At 40.4% G+C, this 11,826-nt stretch overlaps 1 protein-coding gene across 1 annotated transcript; it reads right to left on the reverse strand.

Annotated features, from left to right (window-relative positions):
* Positions 1–1,734: 1,734 nt before the first annotated feature.
* Positions 1,735–11,826, reverse strand: LOC127487877 (oocyte-secreted protein 4A). The gene is made up of 5 exons (XM_051834896.3): positions 11,571–11,826; positions 8,881–9,059; positions 5,772–5,869; positions 3,385–3,516; positions 1,735–2,034 (listed from the first exon to the last, which is right to left on the reverse strand). Exons 1-5 carry the CDS (start codon positions 11,635–11,637, stop codon positions 1,974–1,976), a joined length of 537 nt encoding a protein of 178 aa, XP_051690856.3. The 5' UTR covers positions 11,638–11,826; the 3' UTR covers positions 1,735–1,973.

Genomic DNA, 11,826 nt, shown 5'->3' on the forward strand with positions numbered 1-11,826 from the left:
GATTACTGATGCCATAAACAAGAGTGTCAGTTTGTTAAGTCAACAACAGGAGTCACTGTGCACTTACTCCTCATGTAGGATCTCTGTCCTTAATGTGCTGTACATTGAGATTTAATGCTATAACTAGTACTCAAACAGTATTTTTCACTTTGTGTTTCTATGTGGGTGCAAACTGTTAAAATCTTAATATATACTAAACTGATCTTCTGTATATAAAGAGAATTGAAAATGAATTTTGATGTGAATGGAAGGGGAGAGAGAGCAGGAGATGGGAGGGTTGCGGGTGGGAGGGAAGTTATGGGGGGCGGGGGGAAGCCATTGTAATCCATAAGCTGTACTTTGGAAATTTATATTCATTAAATAGAAGTTTAAAAAAAAAATAGACCTGGCCCCAGATCTTTTGCATCTTGGAAACTGAGGCAAGGGCGCCTCCCTCTGACTGAGTCAGGGAAGGTTAGAGATTTGAAGGAAGACTCACTTATTCAGGGCACTAATCTCTGATTCAACAGCTTTACCAGGAACAAAGAATATGTTGTGGTATGAGCCCCTTGCTACTTTTATCAATTGATCCATAATATGTAGATTACCAGTGAATAGTTTAAAGAGATCTCCTAAAAGCTAGAAATTTTACAAATTTTTTAAATGCTGCCAGTTAATGTACTGCTATAAAAGTAAAGACATTTGGACAAGAAAGATTCTCTTTGATTTGAAAAAATTCTAATTTATGCAAAAACTGGAATTTTATTTCCCCCCTAAATTATTATATTTTTATATGGAATAAAAATAAATGATCCTGGGCCGGCGCCGTGGCTCACTTGGTTAATCCTCCACTTGCAGCGCTGGCATCCCATATAGGCGCCAGGTTCTAATCCCGGTTGCTTCTCTTCCAGTCCAGCTCTCTGCTGTGGCCTGGGAGGGCAGTGGAGGATGGCCCAAGTGCTTGGGCCCTGCACCCCATGGGAGACCAGGAGAAACACCTGGCTCCTGGCTTCGGATCAGCACAGCACTGGCCGTGACAGCCATTTGGGGAGTGAACCAACAGAATGAAGACCTTTCCCTCTGTCTCTGTCTAACTCCACCTGTCAAATTTAAAAAAAAAAATGATGATCCTAATTCTTCATATTTACTTGAGATTACTATCCCTAAGAAAAGGAAATTGATGCAGAGGAAAACAAAAGATAGAAGTTGGGTATTTGGCATAGCAGTTATGGTACTCTTTGGAATGCCTACATCCTGTGTTGGAATGCCTGGGTTTAAGTCCCAGACTGCTTCCAATTTCACCTTCCTTCTAGTGTGCCGTGGAAGGCAGGTGATCAAGCACTTGGGTCCTTGCCACCCATTGGGGAAACCAGGATTGAATTTTGGGCTACTGACTTCAACATGGTCCAACCTTGGCTATTGTAAACATTTGGGGAATAAACCAGAAGATGGAAGTGCTCCTACTTCTCTACTTGCCTTTCAAATAAATTTTTAAAATGGGTTTTTAAAAACAAAAAGAGAATGTAATAGTCTTTTTTAATCAGATATAATGAAAATTCTGATTTTACATGTCATGAAAAAATAGTGAAATGGAGATTACTTGGAGAATTATAGTACACTAACTACTCACTTGCCACACAGAACAAATTATGATGTGTAAGCCTAACCACAAAAATATAATCCTCTCACACTTTGAAATGTCCTGTGACTCAGGACTTACATTTTTTAAAAGAAAACTATTACGAATTCCAAAACTATTTTATAAAAGTACCTTTATTACAAGTTTATTATCTGGAGAAGCTATATTATTCCACCCAAAGAATTCATAAATATTGATAGAATCATGTTTTCTATTTAAAAATATCAAAAGATCACATTTAAAATGGTAAAAAATGATATCCATGGGCTTTAGTCCAACTTCTAAGAGGTCCAAGGAAACCCTCACGCAGCCAGGGTAGCAGGAGTAGTCAGGTTTCCTCATGAGAATTTACAGCTTAATTTCTAGACACAACAGGAAGGGCTAATATTTTTGTGATCAACAAGGAAAAAATATTCCTGAAAGGAAGGGAAAACAGTCACATTAGTAGAACTAATAGAAAACTATCAAATAACTAAAGAATCATTGAGGCTCAACAAAGCAAAAACATGGGAGGAGAATACATCAATTTTAAGCATCCAGAAGCCATTATAATATTTTAATAATTCAAGTAAAGCAGATGAGACAGAGAAACAATAAATGCTACATAAATGGTCATAAATTTTACATGAGCATATTGTCTCATTTTGAATTATGAGGGCCAGTTGATATGTGGAAGTCTGTCCCTGGGTCATATTAAAAGTCAAAAGCTATACTTTATCTGAATATTTCTTAGATTCATTTAAGAGAATTCTTTTATAGAACTTAGTTCTTTTAGGACAAAAAACTGATGTAAGAGTTGGCATACATATCAGTTACAATCTTCATAGAAATTCACAATCCCATTCTATATTCATATTAGAATCCAAAGATGTTATGTTTGTCTGGGGTGGATTGACAATATTAAATAGCCATGGAGGTTAAAATGGCATATCATTTATATTTTAGAAGAGAAAATAAGAAATGCTAAGATTAAATATATTCCTAACAAAAAAACTGCATTTTTTAAAGATTTTATTTGAAAGACAAAGTTACAGAGAGAGGCAGAGACAGAGAGAGGTCTTCCATCCGCTGGCTCACTCCCCAAATGGCTGCAACAGCTAGAGCTGCGCCAATCTGAAGCCAGGAGCTTCCTCCTGGTCTCCCATGCGGGTAGAGGGGCCCAAGGACTTGGGCCATCTTCCACTGCTATCCCAGGCCACAGCAGAGAGCTGGATAGGAAGTGGAACAGCCAGGACTAGAACCGATTCCCATATAGGATGCCAGCGCTTCAGGCCAGGGCTTTAACCCGCTGCGCCACAGCACCGGACCCAAAACTGCATTTTTTTAAGATTCTATTTGTTTGAGGCAGAGTTACAGAGAGGGAGAGACAAAGAAAGATCTTCCATCCACTGCTTCTCTCCCCAAATGGCTGAGACAGCAGAGCTGGGCCCATCCAAAGCGAGGAGCCAAGAGCTTCTTCTAAGTCTCCCACACAGGTATAGGGTCCCAAGAACTTCGGCCATTTTCCACTGCTTTCCCAGGCAGTCAGCAGAGAGCTGGATCAGAAAAGGAGCAGCTGGGATACGAATCAGCACCGTTATGGGATGCTGGTGCCGCAGTCAGAGGCTTAGCTTACTACAGTGCTGGCCCTAAGACTGCGTTACTATAATGATCCCAGATTAAACCACATGAGCACATTTCATTGATTCATTGCATTATTATTTCACTTTACTGTTTTTAATAGGTGCACTGCAAGCATTTATGGTACCAGTTCAAAACACTCTCACCTAAATGATGCTCCTGTATGGAATCCCAAGCATTCAACTTTACATGATAGTGAGCACTTCTGTCCTATGGGCCTTTTGCATTCATGATTATTATCGTCTCTCCTTTTCATCACCAAGGTCATTGGAAACACTCTGAATAAAAGGAAAGTTTCATAGAGTTGAGCCTTGTGTATATTAGAATTTTGGGAATAGGGAAGGAATTGGGTAGAAAGACAAACTAAATCAGACAACCATCCTTGGTTGTAAGCAAAAAAAAAAAAAATCAACTATTATGGGCAAAAATGGAACTTTGTTATTTCATACAGTTCAAGAAAAAATGCTAACAGAATATTGGATACAGTTTTTCATTACCCCCAGAAAATTCTACTGACTTCCAAAGCTCATTAATAGAAGTTTCCTATACCAGAAACTTTTGATAAGTGGCTGAAGTAGATATATTATCTCTAATCATCTCACCACTCAGAGACTAATTAGAGACACACAGCTTTGGGTTCTTGGCCTTTAATAAAAAGGTGAGAGGGGGACTGCTAAAGTTCTCCATTTCATTATGATGCCAAATAAGTATGTTTTAAGTTAAACTCCTCTCCCAAACACGGAGGATGCTGCCAACAGGAGACCGATTCCTAAGTGGCTGTTTATGCAGCAGACTCGCACATGAGATATATGGAAAACTAGAAAGTGGGGTTGGGGTAGAACATTTTCCTCCAGCATACATTGTAGCATGACTAAGTAATTTTCCCGTAATGACCAGAGTCGTAGGTATTTTTCCAGGATATAACCTAAGCATGTCTATTCAAAGGAGAGAGGAACTCAAAAGCCAAATGCTAGAATGAAAAATGACAACCAAGACAGCAAACAGAGAAGTTAGCTGGAGGTCTTTGATGGGAGTTGTATGAAAGCAGGCCTAATCTATACTATTCCATAAAATATTGTGCAGTTGGGAAGACCATCTCCTATGAGGGTCTTCAATAATTTCATGGTCCCTTATTTGACATGCAAGGTGAAAGCATCATTACCTGGCCAGTATTAGTAAAACAGGTGCCAGTAAACCACAAAACCATGAGATACTTAAGACTCTGCCTCTTTCATCCTCTGTCATACTCTTTTTTTTTTTGACAGGCAGAGTGGACAGTGAGAGAGAGAGACAGAGAGAAAGGTCCTCCTTTTGCCATTGGTTCACCCTCCAATGGATGCCGCGGCCGGCGCACCGCGCTGATCCGAAACCAGGAGCCAGGTGCTTTTCCTGGTCTCCCATGGGGTGCAGGGCCCAAGCACTTGGGCCATCCTCCACTGCACTCCCGGGCCACAGCAGAGAACTGGCCTGGAAGAGGGGCAACCGGGACAGAATCCGGCGCCCCGACCAGGACTAGAACCCGGTGTGCCGGCGCCGCAAGGCAGAGGATTAGCCTAGTGAGCCGCGGCACCGGCCATCCTCTGTCATACTCTAACAAAGAATGAAAATAAAAGTAGGAGGGAAAAAAATATACTTGCAATCATATGAAATCTTCTCCTCCCAACCCTTTGTGCCCAGAGTTGTAAAACTTCAAGAAAGGAAACCTAAATTTAACATTGAAGATATGGACTTGACTTGATTATATGTTCACTGTGAAAAGGACCAAAGATGTTATTAAAGAGTAAGAAAAGCAGATTTCATCATAACACAGTTGAAATAACTGATTACAAGATAATCAGACATTTAAGCCTGTTTCTCCACAAAGGTCAGACCATTGGGGGAGGGAGGGAAATTGGAATGAAACTGCATGTGCAGAGACAGCACACAGGCAAGTGCGTCGAATCTTGAGATTGACCACAAGCAGAATTCTCTGATCTTGTATCAATAGGCTCTTCTCCTTCATTGTCCCATTGAAGGAGTGTTCTCAAATAAGGAGAGAATGTGGCTCATTAGCAAGTTCTGATTTTTGTATCTCATAGGAAGTCACCAGAGATGGACTGAGCTCTGGCTTTAAAATTTTGGAGAAACACTTCAATTTGGAATCTCTTGGTTCATCTTCCACATCTGCAGATGTACAGTATGGTCTTTAAAATTTTTAAGAACTTGTGTATATACATGCATAATACCTGTGAATGGGGCAACATGGGGGAGTGGGCACAAACAAGGAATATTCCAAGAAAGCAAAATTTACCAAGAAAAATCTAGTATAATCTCTGCTGAACGTATATTTAATTTTCATGTGCCAAACAAGCCTCATTTACTCATTTATAAAATACATTAAGAGAATCAAATTATTATTTTTAGATGTACTCATATTATCTAACATAGACAATATTTGGTCCAACGCTTAATCCAACAGTTATACTTTCATCAGAACACCTACAGTCAAAAATAACATTAGATAACTTTAATTTTGATAGTCTACTAAGCTTACCTTTGAATATAACACGATATTGGGATGTGGCCAGTAAAATCTAAATTCATCGGCTCATATGTGATTGAACTTTCAATGAGAATAGCTAATGGGTATTCCTAAAGATATAAAGGGTATAAATTATCTTACTTACATCTCCTTCAAATAGTTTCAAGATTGTCTACTTATTGCATTTTAAAAACTATCATCATTTTGACTTTATGACCTAGAATAGACATATACATGCAAAATGTAAGAACAGCACAAGAGCTAAGTGATAAAATGTGATTTTAGCATATATTAATATCTTCTGTTATAGTGTCAGGGAAATTGTGTTTATTTGACAGTTAAGTATGCATAGGCAACTTTTGATCATTATATTTGTATTAAAGTCTGACTTGGCCGGCGCCGCGGCTCGCTAGGCTAATCCTCCACCTGCGGTGCCGGCACTCCGGGTTCTAGTCCTGGTTGGGGCGCCGGTTCTGTCCCAGCTGCCTCTCTTCCAGTCCAGCTCTCTGCTGTGGCCCTGGAAGGCAGTGGAGGATGGCCCAGGTCCTTGGGCCCTGCACCCGCAGGGGAGACCAGGAGGAAGCACCTGGCTCCTGGCTTTGGATCAGTGCAGTGCACTGGCCGTAGCAACCATTTGGGGGTGAACCAACAGAAGGAAGACCTTTCTCTCTGTCTCTCTTCTCTCTCTCACTGTCTAAAAGGAAAAAAAAAAAGTCTGACTTATGAAGACTAAGTTACTCTGGATAAATATGGACAACTTCAGAAAAGGTTACATCTTTCCTATCAATAAAATGAAGATAACATAAATAGTTGGAAAAATGCTTTCTAAAATGGGCCAGAAAGATAACATTTTAGTCATTAAAGACCATTCTGTGTCTATGATAAAATCCATTGTGGTTTTTCACTGTGAAAGACACCATATACAATAATTAAATGAATATAACTTTGCTCCAATTAAATAATTTACACATATAGGAAGCTGGCTGGATTCTGACCTATTGGTCATAGCTGCCAACCATAGATTTAAATCATGATTTGTAATAGTACATTGAATACAAGTAAGAGCAATCAAACTAAATATTTCTAAGGAAACCAATTGAAATAAAAATTCAGTCCATTCAGTTACCTTCAGAGTAGTGAATTTCATAGAGTGAAAAACAATTAACATGCATGTAATTATATGCTACAATATAGAATACTTATATTCTATAAGTGGAACACATAAGGTACTATCAAAAGTGACTGCACTCGGGGCTGGCACCGTGGTGCAGCAGAGTAAAACCCTGGCCTGAAGTGCCAGCATCCCATATGGGCGCCAGTTCTAGTCTCAGCTGCTACTCTTCCGATCCAGCTCTCTGCTGTGGCCTGGAGAGCAGTAGAAGATTGTCCAAGGCCTTGGGCCCCTGCACCCACGTGGGAGACCTGAAACAAGCTCCTGGCTCCTGGCTTCAAATCAGCACAGCTCCGGCCATTGTGTGAAGTGAACCAGCAGATAGAAGCCCTCTCTCTGTGCCTCTCTCTCTCTGTAACTCTTTCAAATAAATAAAATAAATATTTTTTTAAAAAAAGTGACAGCACTCAACTCTCCCATGTGTTCAAATATAGTCAATTCTTGCCCATGATTCATCTAACATCTAGGGAGTATGTTATTCAAGAAAGCGTGCTGGTATCTCAGATAATCCAAAAGCAAATAAAATTGTCATGGTAAGAACTTTTAGAGTTGAACATTTTACAAGACAATATTTATTATGCATTCAAGAATTTCATTATGGGAGCTGGTGTTGTGGCATAGTGAGTTAAGCCGCCACTTGGGATGCTGGCATCCCATATGGGTGCTGGTTTGAGATCTGGCTGCTCCATTTCCAATCCAGCTCCCTGCTAACACACCTAGGAAAGCAGCAGAAGATGGCCCAAGTGCTTGAGCCTGACTAGCCATGAGGGAGACCAAGAAGAAACTTCCGGCTCCTGGCTTTGGCCTGGCTTAGTGCCAGTCATTGCAGCCATCTGAAGAAAAATGGATGAAAAATCTCTGTCTTTCCCTTTCTCTAACTCTGCCTGTCAAATGAAAAATAAATCTTTTTAAAAAAGAATTTCATTTTAATCTGAGTTCTCACAAATAGGAATATATCGGCCCATGCTCTGGAGAGCCCAGGATATTGGGTAGGAACTGATAGATAACAGAATCACAATCACACTATCAAATAACTTTTCCTCACTCTCCCCCAACAACCTCAGACTTTTCATTTCTCCAAGTCCCCTCTTTCTTAATTTCTGCCTTCAGAAGTGGCAAGTAGAGACCTCAACACTTTCTGCTTAAAGATTACCTGTTTGAAGTCCGGATGACAAAGAGTGAGCCTCTTCCCTAGAAATCCTGGTAAAATCCCTACAGAGTTTCAGTTTGAGCATTTCAGTTTTCTGAATGAAACTTGGCATAGCCTTTCTATTTATCTTCCAGATATCTTGGTTCCTATAGCTGATAAACTGATGTTTCAATATGGGAGTTGAGTTGTATTGGCTATGTGTTGAACTGAGAACTTGCCATGTTCTGGACTGCATTTTAGATACTTGAGATAGAACAGCAAACAAATGGGGTCATGTACCTGTAACCAGGAATATGTACAGATTCATTTGTACCAAATGGAGCAGACGTGTTTCCACCAAGGAAAACCAAATTGTCAAACACAGCAACAAGATAACAAAGGAAAAAAAAAAAAATTTCTGGTTTCAAGAAATATTGACCCCTGTTTTATTAGTAAAGGAACAATATAATCTGATATAAACTATGTCTATTGGAATTTTAGGTCAACAGCAAAAGAATGGGGGATTGAAGAGTTACTTCAAATTAAAATGTTTCTTTAAAATTAGGTTTTACCACAGAGAATATAAAATCACTCTATCAAAGGCAAAAGATCTTCTGGTAGAATGTAAGCAAAAGAATGCATAGTTTTTAAAACTCCAAGTACTGTCTCTTTTACTAGGGAAAGAATTTAAAAACTTGAGAGAAATGAGTCAATATTATGAGCTATAACATTAGCCAACAATTAAATTTCAACAGCTCAGTTTTGATCACTGATGCATAGCCATAAAACAATCAGAAACATATTTAAACAATTGCTCTTACGTTCACTTTGATGTCACATAAACTTAGGAGATAAAGGAACTCAAAGAAGTCTGTCTCAATGATATTTATGGGGCAGCCACTGCCTAGATACAATTCATTGTGCTGAGGTTGTAGATCATGTATTATAGGCGTTCGTCTAATTCTAACATGGAGCCAAGATGCAGTACAGGTTACAGACACTGGTGAAAAAAAAATACAGAGAAAACATTTAATACATCTGTCCCCAAATAATGGCTCAGGAAACTTTCAACCTCCTAACTCAACTGAATTCCCAACTAGAAAGGAAAAGTGTTTTTCTATTAATATATTTTCCCACCATGAAATTTTGGGTAACTTCTCTATGTGGCTAAGTTGTTTTTTTTTTTTTTTATAAGAAGGTAGAAAAATCATAGGTGATAATTCCTGAGAAGTTCTAAACTAAATATCTTTCTGGTCTTTTAGTGATCTGATTTTACCAGCAGATCTCATAAATGGATTTGCCATATTTCCAAGCATAATGGATATAAATTTTAAAAATAGGAATAGAGGGGCCAGCGCCATGGCTCACTTGACTAATCCTCCACCTGCGGTGCTGGCATCCCATATGGGTACCAGGTTCTAGCCCCAGTTGCTCCTCTTCCAGTCTAGCTCTCTGCTGTGGCCCAGCAGGGAAGTGGAGGATGGCCCAAGTGCTTGGGCCCCTGCACCCGCATGGGAGAACAGGAAGAAGCACCTGGCTCCTGGCTTCAGATTAGAACAGCTCCGGCCATAGCGGCCATTTGGGGAGTGAACCAACGGAAGGAAGACCTTTCTCTCTGTCCCTCTGTCTAGAACTCTACCTGTCAAATAAATTTTTTAAAAATAGGAATAAAAAAGCTTTGATATTTGGTTATACACAGTTGGAAAAATGTATCCTATGCTTCCAATTAAATTTTTAAGTTGCATCAAAACATTTAAGCTTTTCAATATTACCTGATAGAATATATAAGGAGCTCAAGAAACTCAACAACAAAACTCAGCTAAGAAATTGGCAAAGAATATAAACAGGCATTTTTCGAAGGATGAAACACAAATGGCCAACATACACCTGAGAAAAATGCTCAGGATCACTAGCCACCAGGGAAATGCAAATAAAAGCCACAATGAGGTTTCATCTCAACCCACAGGTTTAAAAAAAAATGAAAAATGGAGAGGGAGGAATAGTGAGGACTTCTTGGGGTACTAGCAATGCTTTGCTACTAATTTGGGTGTTGGCTATAAGGGTGACCAGATGACAGAAAACACTCATGGATCTGTACACTTAAGTGCATTTCTAGGTATGTATACTATTACTTTCATCAAATGTTTTTTAAAAATTACCTGGGGTGCTAGATGAAACTAGAAAATTCTGAAATAAAATATCATCATCGTTGCTTAATGATAACTTTTTATGACTGCTAAGCAAGTCGAATTCTTTGTCTTATTTAATTTTTATTATATCCCTATAATGTCAATTTTATTACAATCTCCTACTTACTGATAGATAAACTTAATATCACTTAGCTGTTTGGCAGCCGAGCAGGATTAAAACCTACGCAAGACCTGTTGGGCCCCTCGACTCTGAAGAGGAATCATTTACAGTTGAATACAGCTGACTGCAGTCTGCCCAAACGTCACACTGCTTGGCAACCAAATGCAGAACTAAGCAATTTCCTCTCTGGGTAGCCGCAGTCTCTCGATTTTGCAAGTCACTACAAGTACTTCATATTCTGCAAAGTGACAAACCAGCCTCTAAACATAAGAAAAACCTGAAGCATTTTACCCAGCAAAGAAAAATACCAAACCCAGCATCTTGAGATCAACCAATAAGACAGACTGAAGAGGAAGCACAGTGGTGAAGACAGATGGAAAAGTTTCATACATCCAGCTGCGACCCAACATCATGAGTTGTTGGAGCAACATAGTCCATAAAAAGCAAATGCCTGGAACTGGAGCTGTGTTGTGGAGAGTAAAGCCACAACCTGTGGCATGGAAATCCTACAGGCACCAGTTCGAGTCCTGGCTGCTCCACTTCCAATCCAGCTTCCAGCTAATGCACCTGGGAGAGCAGCAGGAGATGGCCTGAGTGCTTGGGCCTCTGCACTCACATGAGAGCCGGAAGAAGCTCCTGGCCCCTGCCTTCATAATTTTTTTCTTTTTACTTGGCAGGTAGAGTTATAGACAGTGAGAGAGAGAGACAGAGAGAGAAAGGTCTTCCTTCCGTTGGTTCACTCCCCAAATGGCCGCTACAGCCGGATCTGCTCTGATCTAAAGCCAGGAGCCAGGTTCTTCTTCCTGGTCTCCCATGAGGGTGCAGGGGTCCAAGTATTTGGGCCATCCTCCACTGCCCTGCTGGGCCACAGCAGAGAGCTAGACTGGAAGAGGAGCAACTGGGACAGAACCCAGTACCCATATGGGATGCCAGCACCGCAGGCGGAGGATTAGTCAAGTGAGCCACGGTGCAGACTGGCTCCTGCCTTCAGATGGGCACAGCTCTGGCCATTGTGGCCATTTGAGGAGTGAACCAATGGATGGAAGATCTCTCTCCTCTCTCCTCTCTCTTTCTCTCTCTCTTTCAAATAAATAAATCTTTTTTAAAAAAAAAAAAAAAAGCAAACCCCCAATTCAGCCTATGTTTGAAATCATTCCGGCAGCTTGAAATCACCGTCTCTAGAAATCCCTCCTTGGCTTACATTCCGCAGAACCACGAACAGACACAAAAAGCATGAGGAGCCCTCCTAGCACGCCAGAAACCTTCATTATTTCTTCAGATCGCAGCCCACGGTGCCACAGGAAAACAGGAGGGCAGGGGCCGTGCCTCTGCAGGTGTTTATAAACCCCTTGCCTTCTCAGCTGTGGGAGACGATTTCTCAGGCTGGAAAGCACGGAGTAGCCCTCGGCATGGCGTTGGATTTTCCTCCTCACAGCTGAAGCTACAATTATATGATG

Source organism: Oryctolagus cuniculus, chromosome 1 (assembly GCF_051225735.1).
Source record: "Oryctolagus cuniculus isolate XC-2025 breed Fujian yellow rabbit chromosome 1, ASM5122573v1, whole genome shotgun sequence".
NCBI classification, from domain to species: Eukaryota; Metazoa; Chordata; class Mammalia; order Lagomorpha; family Leporidae; genus Oryctolagus; species Oryctolagus cuniculus.